General features: G+C 38.9%; 1 protein-coding gene across 5 annotated transcripts in view; it reads right to left on the bottom strand.

Annotated features, from left to right (window-relative positions):
• Positions 1-11,770: 11,770 nt before the first annotated feature.
• The window catches only part of LOC109397769 (rho GTPase-activating protein Graf), a 178,426-nt gene continuing 166,671 nt past the window's right edge, over positions 11,771-23,525 (bottom strand). For all 5 annotated transcript variants that reach the window (XM_029878110.2, XM_029878112.2, XM_029878111.2 and 2 more), the window contains 8 exons: positions 23,332-23,508; positions 23,158-23,271; positions 22,861-23,086; positions 22,691-22,796; positions 22,437-22,634; positions 21,093-22,010; positions 20,954-21,033; positions 11,771-20,552 (listed from right to left, as the gene is read on the bottom strand). In XM_029878110.2, coding sequence (XP_029733970.1) covers positions 20,461-20,552; positions 20,954-21,033; positions 21,093-22,010; positions 22,437-22,634; positions 22,691-22,796; positions 22,861-23,086; positions 23,158-23,271; positions 23,332-23,508 — 1,911 coding nt within the window. In that variant the 3' untranslated portion in view covers positions 11,771-20,460. The remainder of the gene's footprint in view (positions 20,553-20,953; positions 21,034-21,092; positions 22,011-22,436; positions 22,635-22,690; positions 22,797-22,860; positions 23,087-23,157; positions 23,272-23,331; positions 23,509-23,525) is intronic.

The raw sequence follows: 23,525 nt of genomic DNA, 5'->3' as shown, positions 1-23,525 counted from the left end.
GCACTCGTACAGCTCATACATTGTATCACACGCAATATGTGAACACGTCAAATGAAAGCTTATTTATCGTAGAATCGACCAACCGAATAATATTCCGCATTATTTGTCATAAAATTATCAAATTTAAGTGATTCTTACTTGGAGAATGTTATCTTAAGTTGAACCATTTGTAATCTAAATTTGAACTAGTAAACGGGGGTGAGCTTCTAGTGTTGGCCTGTAGATTGCGCTAGTGGTTGCTTTGTTTACTCTTGGGCATGAAAAAAATCCAAATTTAGTTTCCAAATTCCTAAAGAATTTCGAACATTCTGAGTTGAGATTCCACTGCCTAATGAAAAATAGATATGAGAATTAGCAGATTCATGTGATTTTTCACTGTTTAGCATGGAATTGGCTGTTTTGTGAGATGCTCGAGCTGCTGCCGCCAGTAGTTCAAATTAAGATTAAAATTGGTTCAAATTATGATTACGATGGTTCAAATTAAGATTAAAATCATTGTTGATGAAAAATCAAATATTTCAATTAAATTCGGTGCAAATACAAACTTTTTACCATTTAACAGAAAGCTTATACCCGTGGCTTTCATGTACATACGATTTTGCTGTAGTAAATTATTTCCATGTGGGAGAAAAGATCGCTTAAAATTTGCACTGCTTCAGAAAGCCGCAATTTGGTTCAAATTTTGATTACCTACCCTACTGAGCGCTGCCTACAAGGTACTCTCCCAAATTTTATGCCGCCGTCTATCACCGATTGCAAGAGAGTTCGTGGGGCAATAGGGTAATTCATGTATTTTGGACAGGCTGAGGACAACGCTGGAAAAATCGTCCCCTAGCTTCATCAAAAAGGAATTGATTATTTTGCAAAGTTGCTATTACGCTTATAACATGATTGTACTTTGCGTTCCTGGTGATAAAAAGCTTAACAAACGCATTTTAAGCTGAGAAAATCACAATTTCCAATCGCCTGTTAGAATTGCATTTTGGACACCGAATATATGTTTTGGACACCCTCAGGTACCGTAAAACGGGGTATCATTGATCAGCGGGGTAACATTGATCGGCTTGACCGACCTCATAAAATGTTCAAACAAGCATTTTACATTGAATCAGTTTCTGCTATCGAATGGTATATCGTAATCTGTTATTATTTAGCTATTAAATGACATGTAATTCATGAAAATTGAATTTCATAAACATTGAATTAAATCAATTTTTCCATAACTGTGTTTCGTAACGCAATGAGATACATTGTCAAACATTCATGCATGGCATGAATACTAGATACAATATGAGGTTCGAAATCACTGTATTACTTCAATATGATATCCTAGAGTTTGATTTAGTGAACGAAACTTTTATGTAAATGCTCTTTTTCAATAAAATATACGATTTATTTAAAGTAAGCTATCAATTCCTTAAGCTATTGCCTACCTTTAGGCGTTATTCGCTGTTTGGAGGATTATAATCTTAAAATAACTTAAAAAGTACATAACTTGTAAAAATTTGGACAACATATTCGATATCAGCGACCCCGAATTTAGTAAGTAAGGGTACTTTCAACACAAATGAACATTGATCACTGACATGATCAATGTTACCCCAAATCAACAAAATCAAAAATTATATTAAAAAGCCTATTTAAACATGTTTAAATGTTTTACAAAACTTATTCGAGTAGCTTAACACATAATCAGAGGGCCAGTAATTGTTTTAAAAATATAAAACATGCAACATTTGCTTTAACAAGAGAATTATTCAAGAAAGATTGAAAATTCTGATCAATGTTACCCCGGATTACGGTATATATAATTTGGACAGGGCAATTATCTCCATGTTTAGCCATGAATACTGCTTTATCATGAAAGTAGGTTAAATTAACAAATATTTTCTTGTAAATAATCAAACTTCTTCGCTTAACAGGCATCTATTTTGATAACTATTACAGTTTTTGTTAAAATCGGGGAAATATTGCCAGAACCACATAATACGCCTCCAAGTATGCAATCGCACAGCATCCCCATGTAGTTCGTCAGATGACCAAAATATATTTACAGTAGAAAACTTGTAATGTATTTTGGACACCACCTATTTTAGGCGTTCTAGATGAATGTTAAGAGATTGGCTGCTCAATGCTTCTTTATTGAACAGTTTTCATTGCAATAAGGCTTTTAAATTTCTTACAATTATCAATTCAACGATTTTGAGGTGAATATTGTATGTGACTGTGAAGTGTATGTCGTCTTGCATACCTGTGCATTTGAGGGGTTTCAGTGAAAAATTTTACATTTTCGATAATTTTGAAGTAAGTTCTTAATTGTTAAGCGTATTTTCAACGTAAGTCATCAGAATAGGGTCTGTTTGATCCAATAATCGATATTCAGAGTATCTACTTTTATTAGCTCTCCGGAACAAGACATACATCGCAGTGCATGTCCAAGTTATATACATGTCCAAATTATATTTTTTACCCTACCAGGCTGGATTCATGGGTGAACGCGCTACAACGGATCAGATGTTCGCCATCCACCAGGTGTTGCAGAAATGCCGCGAATACAACGTTCCCACACATCACTTGTTCATCGATTTCAAATCGGCGTAATTCCTCGGGAATTTCTTCTGGAGATTTTCGGGTATACCTCCAGGAGTTTCTCGAGAATTCTCAAACACGGACAGAAAAGCGTTGAGCCCATCCTTGCCCGGATGAACTTCGACGATCCTCCCGATGACCCACTTCTGAGAAGGCAAGTTTTCGTCCTGAAGCAAGACGATCGTGTTCTTGAGTATTGTGTTGTTCTTTGCTGTGCATGCATCGCTCCTGTAAGGGGTGAGTATGGCAGCATAATCGATCGCGTTTTCTATTGTCTCGTGTGAAAATCAAAACAATAGATGCGCGGGTGTTTAGTGTTCAGTATTGTGTTGTTCTTTATTCATTCGATTTGAGAACGTGGTAGCGCGTGGTTATCAAATCTGTTGGTGCGAGTTTTGGTGCATTAATTTTTGATAAATTTGGGATTGGTGTGAGCGAAAACTAGTTTTTTCCTGGCATACAGACTTTATTAAGTGACGCTTTAGTGAATTGTTGTGAATTATTCAGAGAAAAGGTTGGAAAACCAATCAAAAGCGATCGGAGAAGTTTCGGCGGATTCAAGATGGCGGAAGGAGGCGGAGGTGGCCAACCTCCGGATCCGGGAGCTGTAAGAAAAAACAAAATGGCGAACCCTAATCCAGGCAACAAGTCCACCACTGGAAACGACAACATGGAAGTAGAACGGGAAAAGTACCTGTACACGAGGAATGACTTCGCACCGTACCGTGTCTATGTGGAGTTGACGGACAAGAGCAAAAAAATCAACAAATTCACACTAGGTGCATGGCTGAGGAAATCGGAAAAATACCGCAGAAGCCTAACTGAGATGAAATATCTCGGCAGAAGCAAGATAATCGTTTTCATGAGCTACATGACGGCGGCTAACGCGATGGTAGATGACGAAAGTTTGAAGCAGGCAGGATACAGCGCATACGTGCCACGACACCTCGTGTGCATTTCCGGAGTACTAGCAGGCATTCCAACAGAGATTACGGAAGAGGAGATCCTGGGTGACATTGAGAGCCCAGCACCTGTAATGAGCGTGTTCCGATTGTCCCGATACGTCGATGGAGCCAAGCAACCGAGCAACAGGGTGAGTGTGACGTTCCGCACGAAATACCTACCGGAGAAGATCAGAGTTTTTGGAACAACCTGCAAAGTCAACCCGTTCATTCGGAAGGTGCAGTTCTGCTCGAACTGCCACAGATTCAACCACAAGGCGACGAACTGCAGAGGACGACAGAGGTGTGATCGATGTGCCCGAATCCATTTTCCGGAGGAGGAACAGTTTCGAAACTGCACGGAGGAAGTGAAGTGTTTCCATTGCCGATCTAGCAGCCACCGAACGACGGATCCAAACTGCCCCGAACGAATGCGACAAGCGAGCATAAATGCGATGATGGCCAAAAAGTGTTTGACGTACGTGGAAGCGCGGGAGCTCGTTGCTCCAGTTCCAGTACAGAATTCATACGATCTGCTGGCTAACTATGAAGAATTCCCGGTACTCAAAGAAAGCTACGCTAAAATGACAGCTGGACGATACACAAAGAGAACAGGACCGAACGAGGGAAACGCCACGACCGCGATAGACAGAAAACCTGCTCAAACGGAACGAGAAAGCGGAATGGGAAAAAGGATGCGACTAGACCGAAACATTGCAACAAGACCAGTGCAGTCAACTGAAAAACCAGAAAAATCGATCAATGGAACCGGACTGAAGAACACTGCTGCGGTAACCGAAAAGGAAAAATTGGAGACAGCAATTGCAGAAGCATACAAAAAGGCAGAAGAGAACGCCAACCGAAGCGCAATGACAAATGCAATGAGCTTCTATTCGGCCCTCATGCAAACCCCTGAAATAACCGAAATTGGTCGCGAAAAAATAAAAGAAATATCGAAAAAGTTTTTAAACATTGATGATGTTATACTATAAATGTAGTTCAGCTTTAATCACTAATTTTCTTTTCTTTTTACATTCACAGCAAACATGTCTAATAAACTCAACTTTGTGCAGTGCAATATACAAAGTGTCACCAAAAACAAAGATGAACTGCATCGCACATTGATAGACAAAAACTATGCTGCCGCTTTTTTATCTGAAACATGGACTCAAACATCGCAAGAATCTGGTAGTAAGTACAATATTGCAGGATATAACAAGTTTATTAATTCAAGATATGATAATTACGGAGGAAGTGCCATTTATTTACGAAAAGATTTAGCGTACATTGAACTTGATCCACCATTAGTATCTGATTTCACACAAATAGTAATAGTTAAGTTAGTTTGTTTAGATTTGGTTATGGTTTCGATCTATATTTCACCTCAAATTTCAAATAACAATTTAGATACAGATTTAAAATCCATTTTTCAAAATTTGACAAATTTCTCAAAAGTAATTGTAGCCGGTGATTTTAATGCACATTCCACAATCTGGGGTAATGATTTTCAAGACTCCAAAGGCGAAATTGTTCTGGACAATATAAATGGTAGCAATTTAATTCTTTTAAATGATCAATCTAAGACTTTTATTCCTATCCAAAACAATAGAAATGCCACAGCAATAGACTTAACTTTAGCAACCGCCAATATTTATAATTTTCTACACTGGAAAACAACAGACAATAGCATTGGTAGCCATCATTTACTAATTGAATTTACATTTGATAATAATACACAAATAATTCAACCAAAATTTGTCTACAATCACAAAAAAATTCGTGCAAAATTAGCTGAAGTTTTACCGGAGGATTTTAAATCAATTGAAGATTTGCAAAAAATAGTTCTTGATACCTTTAAACAGAATCAAAAGATTAGTAAATACACTCCGAAGTATTGGTGGTCAGCTGAAGTTGAGAAAGCTTGGCAGGAAAAAAATCTAGCTCGTTCTATTTTCAATAAAACTTCTAGTTTAGAGAATTTAATTGATTTGAAGAAAAAACAAGCCTTATTCAATAAACTAAAAAAAGATTCAAAGCAGAAACATTTTCAAAATTTTGTTAACAATATTAATCCTCAGATGAATTCTTCAGAGCTATGGCTTAAAATTAATAGGTTAACAGGGAAAAAAAGTAAAATACAAACTAATAACATAATTTACGAGAATGAAAATATGGCAAACAGTTTTCTAGAGAAACATTTTGGCTTGAACGACCCAATTAACTTAACAGATGAGCAATATACTATCAACTATAATTTGTTAACTATTGGAAAATTCAACAGTATTCTTAACACTAAGAAAAGAAAGTCTAGCCCTGGGGATGATAAAATTTCTTACGAACTCCTCAAGATTTTCAATGAAGAAACTAAAATCAATATTGTAAAATTATTAAATGCCATATGGAGAGATTGTTATCTCCCCATCTCATTAAAAACAATTACAATAGTAGCAATACCTAAACCAGGCAAAAATCAAAATACAATAGATGGTAAACGTCCAATTTCATTAGTACCGACTTTAACAAAAATCATGAATAGTGCTGTGTTAGAAAAAATCCAATCTTTCCTATATCATAATAATATATTACCTGACACTTCATTTGGTTTTCGCAAAAATTCATCTACAATTACATGTATTAATTATCTTGTTAACACAATTAAAGAAAATAAGAGACAAAACTATGTTACAGCTTGTATTTTTTTAGATTTGTCAAATGCTTTCAATGCAGTAGTTACCGATAAACTTGTTGGCATAATGCATAATAATTTCTTTCCAGCTGAAATTTCTTCATGGGTTTCGCAGTTTTTGAAAAATAGAAAAATAATTTTTAACACGAGAACCGGAAAAATTGAGAAGTTCGTAAGCAATGGTCTTCCTCAGGGAGACGTTTTGTCACCAACTTTATTTAATATTTATACATCGAATTTGCATAAAAATAAAGATACAGATGTAGTATTAGTACAATATGCAGATGATTTTGGTATTGTAGTAAGGGCTAAAAATTTAGAATGTTTAAATCATAAAATGCAAACTGTAGTTGATAACTTTTGCCATCAGATGGTTGAATTAAATTTTAAAATTAATCCCGATAAAACTAAAATAATACTTTTTCAGAACTCCAATAACTTACTCAATATAACAATCAATAATATAAATATTGAAAATGTTAGATGTCATTTGTATTTAGGTGTAACTTTAGATAAATACTTAAGCTTTGGAATTCATATTAAGAATACAAAATCTAAAATTGTTGATCGTTTAAATATGATTAAAGTTATTAATAGTTTAAAATTTGGCGCTCATCCTCAGACTATGATTACTATTTACAAGTCTATTTTCAGAAGTATTATTGAATATGGCTCTACAATTTTTAATAATAGTAAAAAAACAAATAGGAAAATTTTGGAAACAACTAATAACACATGCTTAAGAAAAATAACAGGTTGCACAAAAACTACCCCACTAAATTCATTAATGGCAGTTAGTGCCCAACAGCCCATTGCATTAAGACATGAATATATAGCCTCTAAAGAAATAGCCAGGATAGTTCATCATAACAGCATAATTTTAAATCAATTAAATTCTCTACCTGTAGATGTTGACACTGACAAATTAACATATCTTGAAGGCATATTCGTTAAATACAGACATATTTTTGAAATGATTTCACCTTGTAAACCAATAGTTCTAAATGTACAAGATAGACTATTAGATATTTATTCAAGTTTAGATATGATCACTACCTCTAAAAAAAATACGAATCCCATGCAATTAAAACAGGCAGCTTTGTGTGTGATGAACGGTAAATTTCAAAATAGACCTAGAATTTTTACTGATGCCTCTAAAGATCAGAACACTTGTGGTATAGGTATATATAATGAGTATGCTAAATCAAGATATTTTTATAAATTACAAAACGAGACTAGTATAGCAACTGCTGAACTAATTGCAATTAGTGAAGCACTTAAAATTATAGAACAACAAGAATTAAATTTTGCAGTCATTTATACTGATTCCAGAACGGCGTGTTTAATTTTAGAAGAAGCTTTGATTTCACAATCGGCACCTCAGATAATAGTTGAAATTATAAATAGAGCAATATTTTGGAAAACTAGTATTCAGTGGATTCCTAGTCATGTTCAAATAGCAGGCAATGAAATTGCTGATTGTTTAGCGAAACATAGTTTGACCGAAAGCGTAACCAAAAATAATCAAATATTAATCAAAGATGCTTTTTGGAAGTTTAAACATATATTAATTGACAATAGTAATTTTTGGTATCAACAATATGCACAAGAAAAAGGGAAATTATTTTTTGAATTTCAGGATAAAATAGAAGCGAAAGCATGGTTTTTTGACAAACAATTATCAAACGAACAAACTAGACTACTCAATAGATTACTAACCGGACACAATTTTTCAAAATTTTGGAAGGCAAAAATGAAAATAGTACAGGATGAAAACTGTGATCTTTGTAATGAACCTGAAACTGGAGACCACATTATATTGCACTGCCCAAAGTATGGGCGAATTAGATCTAATTTTACTTTTGATTGCAAATTCAGAAACCTTTTAGAGCTTTTCAAAACTAAAAACTTAGATTTTTTTATAGAAGTCACTGAATTTTTAAAAATGATTAAAGTTGAACTGTAATAATTTACGCGAAATCGAAGTAGAAAAAAAAGAAAAAGCAAAATGTATTTATACGGTTATTTTGGGGAACACGAAAAAGAATGAGTCGCATCAAGCCTAAAAACGAAATGGTAAAGAGATAGCAGGGCATTATAGTCTTGGCAACTACGCCCTTAAATATGCTGTCATCAACTCGACGGCATCAGAGAGGAAGAAGAAGAAGAAAGTGTTGTTCTTTGCTGTGCATGCATCGCTCATGTAAGGGGTGAGTACAGCAGCATAATCGATCGCGTTCGCTACTGTCTCGTGTGAAAATCAAAACAATAAATGCGCGGGTGTTTAGTGTTCAGTATTGTGTTGTTTTTGCTGTGCATGCATCGCTCCTGTAAGGGGTGAGTATGGCAGCATAATCGATCGCGTTCACTATTATCTCGCCTGGAAATTAAAACAATAGATGCGCGGGTGTTTAGTGTGCATTATTGTGTTGTTCTTTGCGAGTATCGAAAAAAAATGTCACACGATCGTATCGTTTTTAGCGATAGGTCGACGGGTGCTCAAGTGAATGATTAATGTCAGTGAGCTTGTTCCTTGTTTTTCTTAGAAAAAAACAGTAAATATTTCTATTAGTTTACAATCATCCTTCATATATTTACTCAACAAGATCTGCAAAGTTCGTCACTTCAAGTGTCGGCCAAATTTTTCATTTATTTTGTTTTATTTTAAACACATTCTCCTGGATTTTTGTACAGCCCACCACCTTCCGGTGTTGGCCACACTGATTTGATCCGCAATTATGCGTTAGTATTTTGCCTAAGTTTGTGCAGTCCGTCACTGTTAGTGTCGGCACAAAGTTTTGATACAATATATCGATTTCATGGCAAGTAGCATATTGGTTCACCAGTCCTCCCCATTGCGAGGTGACGCAAAATCTTTTTCAATCCATGAACTTTCATTTAAAATTTTCATGGTCTCACCATTCTTCCTAATTGTGAGGTGACACGTTTGTGTATTATGTACGGTTGCATGGATCACATAGCTTACCAAAGTGAATCCTTGATCTATGCAACTATCAATCCCTCCAACTAATACTCCTTCCCGTGACAACTGTGGAGGGTCCAGTAGTACATACAACCTCTAGTAGCAACAGTTGTCGAACTAACATTCCTTCCCTTCCCCGGTAGACCGCAAGGATGTGGCCAGCGTCGTTATTGACCCAATAAATTTTGAGCTTTCGAAACTTGTACATTGAGGATGGTGGCAAATCCCAAGCCCCAAGCCAATTGGTTCTCTGTGCAATTTCGCTAGCTCAGGTCAATCACGGAGTAGCAACTACGAAGTGTACGGTCACCAATGCTCATGCTCATGGTCATGCTCAATTCTCAAACACGGACAGAAAAGCGTTCACATTGAAACTAAAATAATGTTTGTTGAGTTTCCACATTGAAATTCTTTTGAAAATATGTGAATTCTTATAGTTTCAAACAGATTTACTAATTTAAAATCCATGTGAAATTCTGTTTGATTTAACAATCCAGTATTTTATGGCGACTCTTGTGGAAATTAACATACCATCAGGGTACCGTCAGACACGAATGCCACTTAAGTGGTAAAGTGTCTTTAATAAATATTAATAATAATAATAATCAGGGTACCAGATTCCGGTCATCTAAGGCCAGTTTCACAGAAAAACATTATCTGTTGAATGGCTGTTAAGCCAATTTGTAATGTTTTTCCATTTTATGTTAGTTCAATCTAAGTGCAATATGATACAAATCAAGACTTATGTAGAACTTTTCATAAAAGTATGATTTTATTACATTTGGTGTGAGACCAAAGTGGTCCTAATTCCCCTCACGAACAAAATTATGCCATCTTTTAAATAGACTTTTGCGGAAAAGTGCATAATTTTTGCAACACTATGTTTTTACAATTATTTTTTTTTCTGTTTAGTAGGAGTGTATAATAGGGGTTAAATATACTGTGTACTAATATCGGCAGATTTTACGATTTTGACGTATTTTTTGCGTGAGAGATTATTGGAACACATGAAATTACCTACAACTTTTTTCATGAGCGGCTACTGGTACACTGACGGTATTTCTACTTTGTTTCTAAGTCAATTTAACTAACCATTCCCTCGGCGTCGAACAGGATTGTAAAAACCACAATAAAAAATTTACAGTAAAAATAACCATATCTGACGTAAAGTCAAACGGAATTTGACATTGTTTTGGCCGCAATTAGAATGTATGATTGTTTTTACAATCCTGTATTATTGTTCCTCAATCGGAAATCTGATTGAAATAACAATAGTTTCAGGCTTTTGACGTAAGTTGTCAAGCTTGACATCTACAATATTACGGTAGTTTCAAAAATAGTTTTCTTTTACTTTCAATAATATATTCATTGGAAAAGAACATGCTCGTTTTTTTTCTCTGGGTTGTTATTATTCACGCAGAAAAAAATACGGTATAATCAACCATATTTGACCATATTCGAACCGTTTCGAGTGAAACGAAATTTGACATTGTTTTGGTCGTAATGAGAATTCCTCATTGTTTTTACCATCCAGTATTGTTGTTCCTCAATCGGAAATATTATTGAAATAACAAGAGTTTCAGGCCTTTGACGTAGGTTGTCAGGTTTGACATCTACAATACTAAGGTAGTTTCAAAAACAGTTTTCTTTTACTTTTAATAATATATCCATTGAAAAGTAACATGCTCGTTTTTTTTCTTGTTTATTATTTATATTGAATAAAAAAAAAGAAAAAAAAAGACTTACAGAATAATTAGGCAATATCCAGGCTTTTTATTTGCAACAGCTTTGCAAAACCCGAAAATTTATTCTTTCTCCAGCATTTGCAAAGTAGTAAATGCTTTGCAAAACAAAAAAAAATGCTGCTTGCTTTGACAGAAGTGATCGAGAAATTCATCAGTACTTAAAACATTTGCATCAAAATATCTACTCTGTTAGATCCCATGTTAAATATTGCGCATTGCGCAGTTATAAGTGCGACGACGAAGTGCGGAATCTCAAATAAAAGTGCGATTTGGTGTCAGATCGTTTCGGTGTCTTCACCGCACTTATTCATTAGCTCATGATGAATAAGTGCGGTGAAGACACCAGAACGATTTGATGCAATATCGCTCTTTTATTTAAGATTCCGCACTCTGTCGCAGTCCAGTTTGCAATGCAATAAACTATATTGTGGTTTTAACATTCCTCTCCAACACCGAGGTTATGGTCAGTTAAATTGACTTAGAAACAAAGTAGAAATATATTAATTTCTAGAATTGTCGCCATAAAACACTGACTGGATTGTTAGATCAAACAGAATTTCACATGAATTTTATATTAGCAAATCTGTTTGAAATCCTATAAGAATTTCCATAATTTCAAAAGTATTTTAATGTGTAAATTCAACAAGCGTTACTTTAGTATCCATGTGAACGCTTTTCTGTCCGTGTAGCATCATTTTGTTTTGATTGATCAGCGAAAATAAATAAGTGTTCAGCCCGATTGGACTAAACGTTTGATGCCAAGAGAATTAGAAGAAAATGCTTTTCAGGTGATACATCACACGGCGACAGTAGATAAACGCATAGGTTATTTGCAGATTTAAGGTTTTATTTTTTCTTTGACTGTACTTTCACATACCGAGGAATCATTCATCGAGATATTTGTATAAATAAAATAATACATACACATCTTGCAATGTATTCTCTGTGTTTTGTTTAGTTGTTAAAGATTTCACAAATGACTTCTTCAAAAAGCATAAAATTAAATAACAATATATTTTATACACGTGTGGTTAAATCCTAGACCGTTATTTACAAAATTGATTGGCTTTTCAGTGAAGTGCTTAAAAGTATAACCAAACCAGTAAAAGCAACGTGGATCTAGTTGCCCAAAGTGTACTCTCCGTCTTCTCATAATACTTGGCTACTGAAAGTTTGTTGGTTGGCCTGACCGTTTCAGTTCAGGGGTCATTGCTGTATTTATAGGTAGTGTGTCCGGTTTACGGTTGTTAATAAAATGTGCTTCAAAAGTTGCTAAAACTCAACAATAAGGATAATCATAACGAGCCTAACCTAATACAACTTAATATGTACAATTTTTACTAAACTGATGGTAAAACTGATGGAGGAACAAGGAAATCGCGAAGAAATTAAAACAAGTTCGTAAAAGAATGGTTTAACTAGGACCAATGTGTTTCTCCAATAGCTTTTGTGACTCTATCACAGGTTTATTCCCAGTGAATGGTGAGAGGAGACTAAGATTAGAATACTTTCTTTGTGTTTGAAATAATCTTACTAAAGGAAGGGTAGATTTTAAAAATTACGGAATGTTTTTGAGTATAGCCGAAACCGAGTCGAATGTGACAGAATTGAAGTTGAAAGGTATAAGTTTCAACGGACCTCGTAAAATGAAGAACAAGACCCAATTTTTAGTTCATTTGAAATGAATTTCGTTTGTACGTTATATGGCAACTCATAATGGAAAAGAATTTTGTCTTATCTCCTTAATACCAAGGACATAGTTACAGCGATACTTCCTAAGTTATGTGAACATGTTATACAAAATTCTAAATTCCAATTCAATTAGGTTGGTAATCAAACACACCTTTTTAAAAATAAATCGAAAAGCTTGTAGGAAAAAATACCCTCTCGATAAAGATCTCAGTAACGGTTTTGGTTTTGCAGTAGTTCGTTAGTGTCAATTAGCCGCTGTGGTTGCAGAGGTTCATCTTCTAAATCTTTTGTTCTTAATTTGTTTTCTTTTATACACTTACAACACTAATCTTAATGCTAGAAGTTTATTTCTTCTGGTGTCATTGTTTTCCACATATTTTGCGCCCTCTCCTATATTGGTTTCCCATTTTCCAAATAGTCGTCCAGAGAGGATTAAGCACACCACAAATGAACACGGCGCTGGACTTGTATGGAATGCATTTGGCAGGGAGTTAATGAGGGATGTCGTGTTCGTGGGCGGGATGCTACAATCCTACCGTGGACGACACTTTCCGCGTTTCTATTTTAACAGCTTTCCATTTAGTTAGAATGAATGTACATATATTACACTTATTCAGAAATGTACCTTAGATTTTGTGTTTTTTTTTTTGGCGAGTGTTACTCGTTAGTGTAGTTCTACGATGAAAGTCTAGGTGGCGACAGTGCAGTTTGCGTCTGGTTGTTTGTGTTAGTGATCAGTTCTTTCAGGCGACGAACAAACTAAGGCTTTTGTTTAAATAGGCGAATTTTAACTTATGGTGCTCAATTTCAGCGGATAAAAATGTAGCGTTTTATTGCTCTGCATACTTTTTATTTTAATCATTGTAATTGTAATATAACATCATAACGTATTCGGTACCGTAAACCGGGGTCAAATTGATCAGCGGGGTGAAATTGATCATTCGGGTACTACATTGTAATTCCATACTATGAACTCTTAAGCGTCGTAATGATCTTAATTTTTTTACGTTATCTGGTTCGTAGATGTCTAGAGATGAGTGTAGAATTTTATTTTGTTAGAAAAATGTTATTTTTGCCTTATTTTTTTAGGGATTTGCAATATATTACTCATTTAGCTGAAACCATAGCTATTATACAATCGATTGCTAATAGGACTTCCCGTGAATTCTCTGTTTTAACATTTTTGTGGAGCCTTGGTTGCAAAGTTATGTAGCTAATAAGAACATGAAATAGTTAAAAAAAAAAGTACATTTTATGTTGAAATAGTCATTTATTGTGACAGAAATAACTTATTTCAAATGAAATTCTCTACCTTTAGGCGTTTAAAAGGAAATTTCAAAATTTAATGTTGCATTTAAAGTATTAAATTCACTAGTTGTAAGATTTTAAACGCGTTATTCGGTTTTAGAAGAGCAAAATTAAGCGGAGAAGGAAATTTTCCTTTCCAACCGATGCTTAATTATATACTGATCAATTTCGCCCCAAAGTGGCATTTGCAATTTTTTGATATTTGGAGTTATTTAACTTAAAGTTTAAATTTGTTGAACAAAATTCTGTCACGTTGTTCCATGGAGATCCACTGGGTACTGATTTTACAGAAATTCTTTTGGTAATATTTTTAATTCCACTAATATTATCCGCAAAAGTTGTTTTAAAGTGATCAATTTGACCCCGGATTACGGTAATCTTCCAGACACGACAGAATACTAATTATTGACTTCGTTTCTGAGACATAAAATCCGTGATCACGCCTTCCCTCGGATAGGAGGTAAAGCCATAGGTCCCGGCCCATGTGTTGATGGGTTCGATATGTAGGGTCCCAGGTGTGGTGGCGGTCTCCCTGGGTGTCGGATTATTAAGGCTTAGTTCCTAGACCCAGCCGACGTAAAACACTACTGGCGCCGAATGATTCTAGTACTACTATTAGTACTATCTGTGTACGAAAAATAACGCAAAAATTGACCATGTTATAGCCAAAAAGAATCTGGTGTAGCTGTGAAAATCTCTGTAGACGTAATCAACGTGGCCACCAAAGGTAAGTTCATCGTCGATCATCGCTCCCAAGTATTTGATGGAACGCTTCGTAGTGATAAGGCGATCGCATGACATGCCCTAATCACCGCATGCTGCTCCAACTTCTGGTTGTTCACAACAACCACCTCAGTTTTGCGCAGTGAGTCAATTCCGAATTCCTGGAGCTCATCTATTCCTCCACAACCGCGATCGAGTGGGCAGCAGTCAGCTCTACTCCTTGATCGATTCACCCTAGACCTCCAACGAAGCCAGCATACTTAATCATTTCATAACACCTGACCGGGGGGAGCGACACTAGTTTTACCAAGCCGAAACCCCAAAAAAAAGCCGAAAAAAAGTCGAAGAAAACCGCAAAACTTTTGCGGGTTTTAGCGACTTTTTTGCGCTTTTTCAGCTTTTTTGAGGTTTTTTGGCTTGGCAAAACTAGTGTCGCTCCCCCTGCACCGGACCAAGCAGGGCCGGATCTAAGGGGGGGCCAGGGGGGCCCGGGCCCCGAGCCCCCACATTTTAGGGGCCCCCACAAAAACATTTTTTGGTTGCTAACATTAACTTTATTTTTCATATTGCTTAAGTACTGTTCGAAAATAAGGAAAAACATTTTTGGTCATCTCTCCGAGGGGCCTCCACATCCGCTCGGGCCCCGGGCCTCCACAATCCTTAATCCGGGCCTGGGACCAAGCATGGAACCTTGCGAAACTTCTGAGTTTATGCAATCCATTTCGATCCACATTTGTACTCGGGTACACTTCGACCGATGGGCGCTCTGGCTATTATTGAACGCATTCCTTACATCGAGGGTCATTTCTGCACAACAGCGTGTTCCCCGTCTCTTACTGCGCTGCCATAGTACCGCGTCAAAGTGAGAGTAGGAGTGCGCGTCCAAAGGATTTGCGTGGATTTACTGTTGTTGATATTTTTCTTTGCGACTTCGCACACGAGCACTCCCACTCTCACGCGTTACTATAACGGTGCCCTTACACTGGAGAGCTATCTCGGCAGTTTTAGTAGCCGACAAGATAGCGTCTACGATCGAGCTCCCCTTCCGAAAGCCGAACTGGTTACTTGAGAGACCATCTACACTATTTGTTGTAAAGATAAGTCCTAACCATAATGCAATATGAGATTCTGGAAGCGTGCCCCATTCACAAGAAAGGCAACCATTTGGAATGTGAGAACTTCAGGGCGATCACTATTTTGAATGCTGCCTACAAAGTGCTATCCCAGATCATCTTCCGTCGTCTGTCACCTAAAACTAATGAGTTCGTGGGAAGTTATCAAGCCGGCTTCATCGACGGCCGATCGACAACGGACCAGATCTTCACCGTACGGCAAATCCTCCAGAAATGCCGTGAATACCAGGTCCCAACGCATCACCTGTTCATCGACTTCAAGGTGGCATACGACAGTATCGACCGCGCAGAGCTATGGAGAATCATGGACGAAAACGGCTTTCCTGGGAAGCAGACTAGACTGATTAAAGCAACGATGGACGGTGTGCAAAACTGCGTAAGGGTTTCGGGTGAACTATCCAGTTCATTCGAATCTCGCCGTGGACTGCGACAAGGTGATGGACTCTCATGCCTACTCTTCAATATCGCTCTGGAAGGTGTGATGCGACGAGCCGGTCTCAACAGCCGGGGAACGATTTTTACAAAATCCGGTCAATTTGTGTGCTTTGCGGACGACGTGGACATTATTGCCAGAACATTTGGAAAGGTGGCAGAGCTGCACACCCGCCTGAAACGCGAAGCAGCAAAGGTCGGTGTTCGCTCTCGAAGCGAAGTCCCTGTATACTTCATTTCATCCCTGCGTCGACGCTGTCACCAACAGCACACGATTCGAGAACATTCCTGCATCATACGTGGAGAAGAGACGCCAAGAACATGCCACAACATGTTCTATTCTGGGCATCAACCAATGCGAGCGAGGCTCGCGCTGATTGGTGGATGGTGTGTTTTGGGTATGCTGGGGTGGGATATATAAGTGATCGCATTTGCTCGAAGAGCAATCAGTCTTTGTAAAATAGTGATCAAATAAACATCGTTAAAGTGAAACGACTCTTCTTACTTGGACAGCCGAAACCATCAGCCTTTTACAAGGCTAACCACTTAAGAGTTATTCCAAGTCGTCGAGCTATCGTCTGCAGCTTTGCTCCTGCGGCCCTCTTCGGTGGGAAGAGCCGGCCATCCCTCCGTCCAGTGTCCGTGATCGGACAGTCGGACTGGTGGTGAATGCCTCAAAAACAAAGTACATGCTGGTAGGCGGAACCGAACACGACCGGATCCGTCTGGGTAGTAATGTTACGATAGACGGGGATACTTTCGAGGTGGTGGAGGAATTCGTCTACCTCGGATCCTTACTGACGGCTGACAACAACGTGAGCCGTGAAATTCGGAGGCGCATCATCAGTGGAAGTCGGGCCTACTACGGGCTCCAGAAGAAACTGCGGTCGGAAAAGATTCACCCACGCACCAAATGCACCATGTACAAAACGCTAATACGTCCGGCGGTCCTCTACGGGCACGAGACATGGACAATGCTCGAGGAGGACCTGCAAGCACTCGGAGTTTTCAAGCGACGCGTGCTAAGGACGATCTTCGGCGGCGTGCAGGAGAACGGTGTGTGGCGGAGAAGGATGAACCACGAACTCGCTGCACTTTACGGAGAACCCAGCATCCAGAAGGTGGCCAAAGCCGGAAGGATACGGTGGGCAGGGCACGTTGCAAGAATGCCAGACAACAACCCTGCAAAGCTGGTGTTTGCTACTGATCCGGTTGGTACAAGAAGGCGTGGAGCGCAGAGAGCACGATGGGCGGACCAGGTGGAGCGTGACTTGGCGAGCATTGGGCGCGACCGAGGATGGAGAGCGGCAACCACGAACCGAGTATTGTGGCGTACTATTGTTGATTATGTCTTGTCTTAAATGTGATGTTGAACAAATAAATGTATGTATGTAATGGGAGTAGAAAGAGATAACAACAAGCCTGATGGTGTGGTATGAGAAAGAGAAAGCGAGCCGAAATCACAGCGTTGTCAGAGCAGTCAACGGTTGTATATCGATGTACCAGTGTACCACCTTTTAAGTGACAGGTTTGCATGCGCTTATGTCGGTCTCGAGCGTGACTTTTTTTTTGACAGTCGGGAAAGTCACCCTTCGTCCAATACGTGCTCACTGCGTCCGTCGCCTAGCTCGTAAACGTGTAGCGAACTACTATCTCCAGTTAGCCTAGTAGTTAAGGCTATGAATCGTCAACCCGAAGACGGCGGGTTCGATTCCCGTTCCGGTCGGGACAATTTTCTCGACTCCCTGGGCATAGAGTCTCATTGTACTTGCCTCACAATATACAAATTCATGCAATGGCAGGCAAAGAAAGCCCTTCAATTAATAACTGTGGATGTGCTCAAAGAAGCTCAAAGTTGAAGCGAGGCAGGCCAAGTCCCAGTGCGGACGTAGAGCTATAAATAAGAAGAAGAAGAAGAAGAAGAAGTATAGTTAACCATCAGGTAGTCTCTGTGAGTGAAGACATCGCCTACCCTCCAGTTAAAAACATTGTTAGACCAAGACTACAAAAAGTAACGTAGAGGATCGACTCCGCTCCGTTGAGCCAGATCGTCATTGAGCAGCGTCTTTAGCAGGATCTCGGCCTAGGCATTGAAGTAATCGGGTATTACCCACGGCCTTCGCTCTGTCAGTTCTGGCGTCATACAGACGCATAACAGCTATTATAGAAGGAGACCCCGTCGACCTTGACGATCATGAAGCCCTCATTAGATGTTAACGCAAACCCCTGGACGGGGTATTATTTGCCGCCATTTAGGACCCATCCGAAACATCCGTTCCTCACTCAATAACTGCCTGTAACGGTAGCTGTGCAAGCAATGGAGATTGTTGAAAGCTTCCGCTATTTTAGAAACCAAATGGCATCCGATAGCAGCACCAAAATCGAGATAGGTGCACGAATCACAAAGGTCAGAGCTACCTTTGCAAGTTAGAGTTAAACGTGAACTCTGTATAACGCCAGTGGAACCAGGTATGTATGCAGGTCTTCATGCATAGGTGCCCGCGGTGCATGGTGGCCTTACAATTATTGGATCTTCAACGTGGAGCTCCGTCGTCGATGTATTCAAAAGCCGATGGCAATAGAAATTCGGAAGCCAAAGTTTAGGTGGGTTGCCTAACAGTGAACACTCAACGACCAATAGGTTAACCCAAGAGAATGATAAGTTTTCAAACAAACGTTCCATAATTCGTCAAAATCCCACTAGTACGTTTCGAGAAAGATGTGCATATTATCGGTAAAATATTTGAAATAATGGTACCTGTATAGTATCTGATAACTCAAAGTATTTCGTATGGAGAGCAATACTGCCTCGATTCGCCCAACAGTCCCGTGTGAATAGGAAACCCAGCAAACATGGGACTGTTATGCGGATAGGGGCAGAATAATGAACACTAACATGATTATTTTGAAATAATGAGTTGAATTGTTTACGATAAATGTTCACGGAAACCAAAAAGCGCTAACATTTTGTGTAAAATGTTAAAAAATATGTATCAAAATCCAAACTGTAAAAGTATCATAAATTGCCTACGTATCGGTAGAGAATGTGTAAAGCGACGAACTAGTCTATTTAATTAGAAATAAACAGCAGCCTCAGACTTGGACGGTGCACAGATAGTTGTTTTTTTTTTTGACAATGAAATCGCCTCCGATTCGATGTGCATACACGCAGGATGATACACGACAGTGGTGTTGTTGCGCTGTTGAAAATTCTGATGATGCATACGGCCATATGGTGAATAGAGTTCTAATAGGTTGTTCTCTGCTATGTGCTATGTTTTATCGTTTAACCATTGATATACATCTGCTGCATGCATAAACTTTTGTTTTATATTTTTCAATATAGATATTTGCATTATCTCAATTATATTGGTGTTTTATGTTTGTTATTGTGATCCTGTTTGTTTTACGCTACTCATCTGCTTTGCGCTCGGAACACATCACTCGCCATCGTCGTTTTCGTCGCTGCTAGGTCCTTCGATGTTGTCTATTAGAATTACTTGCGTTCGGTTTTTGTTAGTGCCTGTGTTTAATTCGTCTGCTGGGCAGTAGCTTCTACCATGACGTTTCACTACTTCGGCCATTGATTTGCTATTAAGTACGGTACAATGAGTCAGCTAGCTTTGTTCGAAATCCATCTACTTCTAAAATTACTTCAGCGATAAAATCAATAAAAAGTTTAGCAAATTTGTGATCTTCATTGTGCCAATGCTACTGGTTTAGATAACAGCCTTTTTTGTATTCATCTGTAGTATTAGTGAATATAGTTTTAAACCTCATCTGGTGATTGAATGATGTAAATGGATCAATTTGTTAAAGTCGTATGTAGTCTTAGTGATTTATCGCCATTCCTTTTTCAGTTTTGAGTAAATTTTTCAAAAATAAAAACGTGAGAAAAATTCTTTGTTAAAAATACATAAGGATCTTTCGTAATTTGTCCGGGATGGTGATTATGATATCCTGATATTTTCCCTACTGGCTCAAGTAGGAGGATTTCAGCGGTCCGCCCGAACTCTCCCGTTGGATGGCGCAAGGCGAAGTGAAATCCCTTAGAGTGTGCAGCTCACCGATCTCTCCTGTTCGCTTCCTACAGTTAACACTTAGTCGATAAACTACACAATATATGGTACCTTTCTGTGTGGAACAAACAATTCGATTCTGACGATTGTAGGCTCACATGTTTGTTTGTTATTTGGTGGATTTAGTGGTAAACAGCTGTCGTTCCGGATTACTTTAGTACTTCTACGTAGTTTTCTGGAATCAAACCAGACTTCCCGTTGAGAGTGCCCTCGAGCCAGCCGGGTTCGTTGGAACGTTTCACTGAAATAAATTGTAGATGAACCAAAACAATAAGTATTATGTATCAATCGAAAACTAAATCATTACATTTGAAGTGACGTGATGAATCGTAAGTGATAAATAAATAAAGACATTTTTTTGTAAATCTAAACGCAGTTGGTACATGCAGAAAACCTTAGCGTTGGAAAGATTCATGGAGATTTTCGAAAAAACCGCCATCTATCCAGCAGGACACCTGTTTTCTAAGAATTCGTCAGGTACGTTCAAAATCCCGTTAGGTACGCTATGGTACGCACTTGGTACACTCACTTAACGGTCTTTATTTTTAATTTTAAGAAAAGTGTCCTGCCAGCTAGATGGACATTCGTGTTGTTGTTCGTTCTGATAGGACTTGAGATTAGTAAGAAATGGATACAACTTACCATTGGTAATTATTTGATTTGGTTCAAATGAGAGTTCTCCGTCGTTTTCCGCTAAGCATGCATACAACGTCCGTACTCGTCTAAAAAGCCAGAATATTTAATTAAAGAACACCAATCAACAAATCCCTTCGCTACTCACAGATTATCCCTAGGCGTCACTAGTTTGGTATGGCGGGTGAGTCCTTTCGTGCGTTGCGTCTTCTTCGGGATATAACCTTGACTAGAATCGTCCCGAATGGAGAACTTGCTGAGCGCACTGCTGACCACGCCGATGCTCCCGTTACCCGTACCGTACTCCCAGCTGGGCATCACCCGGGTGCTTCCTCCGTATGAGTGATTTAAATCGCGACTAGAGGAGGAACACACCGACTCGTTTGAACTGCTGGTGGAATTTATCCGATCGTAGATGGACAGGTCTTTCCTAGTGCTCGTTAGGTTCGAATCGCTGCTGGTCATCGGATTGGAGTGACCCATTTTGTGCATGGCCGTGGTGGTTCCGTAGATGGTATCCGAGCCCGCACTGCCACCCCGAACCATGGACATCGGTTCCCCTCGGTTGTGCAGCAGATGGCTCTGGTAGGCGCTCTGATATAGCTGACTACTTCCTCCTCCGCCGTCCTGCCGCACCATATGATGGTTGTGACCGGGAGGAGGAGGACTGTTGTGACTGCTGATGGTGATTGTGGATGGCGCCGATTTTAGGTAGGTCGACTCCCGCGTGTCTATACTTATTTCGCGAGGCGACAAGGTCGTGTCCCGCAACAGGAATGGCGTTGAGTTGTTCATCGAGGTGATGATCTTAGGTTTCGCTTCATAGGTGGGATAGTGATTAGTTCCTTTACTGTACAGAGATAGTCCGTTGGAAATGTTTTGAAGGCTAGAGGACATAACGGGTTCGGTGTAATTGGATTTGGCTACCACCCGCACGACCGGCTGCGAGTAGGTGGAGCCGCGATCTTTCACATAAGTCCCTCCACCGCCTCCTCCGCCACCGCCGCCACCGATTCCTCCGTAGGAACGGGGCATCGCCACCGGCGGACTCGTATTGGCATGTGGCCTGAAAATTGATTTCAATAATTATTTGGATATGATTAAAATGAATAATATATAAAGATGTTGTTTCTGGATATCGTACTAGTGTTCCCAGATTATATGAAATTTTGTCTATAAGAAGATTTTTTTTGTTTGCAGATTTGTTTTCCACAGACATAGGCCAACCGATAATAATTTGAAAAATGTGATTAATCGTCACAGGGAATCTAGCGTTTCCTACAAGGGTAAACATTATTCAACTGAAATACCTCAAAATATGGAATGGTTCCCCAAACGACAAAGAAAACCGCTTAGAACAATATCTTCGTGCGTCTGAACAATTCAAAATAAAACTATTCCTTCGTAGCAGAAAGTGACTGCTTTGCAAACGAATCAAAATAATTGAGTTTAAAACTTTTCGAAACGTTAACAATCAAAAGTGATCACTTACAGGTAATCCGTGTTCTTCCCGGGTTGCGTTTTGAAGATTTTATCGTAGTTCTCGATCAGGATCTCTATCACAACGTTGTTGAACTTGATATCTAATATGGCAGCAACAGTTTCCTCTGCCGCACGCAGCAGTGTTGGTCCGAATACTACGCCTAGGTTGAACACCGACATCTTGTTCTTGTCCGATTTGAGGGAAACGCTGAAATGTGGGGAAGGTTAGGTTACTGTTCTGAGATTTTCTAAATTGAAACTCACGATTTCAAATGCCTGATGACAATGTCCAACATTTCAAGGTGACTCTTAGGTAACCTGTGTATCAACGTATGCACATCGTTTATCCGCTGTTGTCGCGTTTCTTGCTCTGAAAACAAACAACACGATATTTGAAGTAATTATGTAACGCCCGAATTTCATACAGCACTCACTTGCCGAGGCTATGAACGAATGGTGCAACCGAAATGTCATCAACGGTTCGTTAAGGTTCCTTAAATAATGCTTCAGTGCGCTCGCTATCGTCTTACTTTCTAACACATCCGAGCTTTGCTCATCATTGAAAAACGTCAATCTATCTTGTTCAGTCTTTTTTCTGTCTAGTCCCATGTTCAATAACTTCGTTATCTTTGTACTCACTCCGCCAATGCGGTACAGACCCTGTGGAAGTAAAGAGTCACACCAAATTATTACAAGATTAAGGACTCCTTGAAGTATCAAAGAGAACAAACCTCTTCCTCCAGCCCCCGTCGTTCCAGAACTTCTATACATTTCCGCACAAAAGCGAAACCAACTTCATCTAGGTTACCATCCTCGTTGTGATGCGTCGATGGTATTGGATAGGTCTAAAATACAAAATGTTTATTATCTATTATAACCGCACTCAAAAATCTAACTCATCTTACCGGTTCCTTCCCATCCATCGCATTCAGCCATGCTTTGCGGTCCTCTTCGCTGAGCGCCTGAAACGTGTACGTGATGGCAGGCCTCTCGTCGAAGATCAAGTCGAAGCAGTACCGTTTCTCAAACTCGGACAACCTCCGCGTACACGATGCCAACGTTAACACCTCCGTCGATGATTGCTGCAGAAGGGTTATGT

This window comes from Aedes albopictus, chromosome 3 (assembly GCF_035046485.1).
Source record: "Aedes albopictus strain Foshan chromosome 3, AalbF5, whole genome shotgun sequence".
Classification (NCBI taxonomy): domain Eukaryota; kingdom Metazoa; phylum Arthropoda; class Insecta; order Diptera; family Culicidae; genus Aedes; species Aedes albopictus.
Note: the sequence above shows the minus strand (reverse complement) of the source record. Positions and strands in the feature narration are given on the sequence as shown.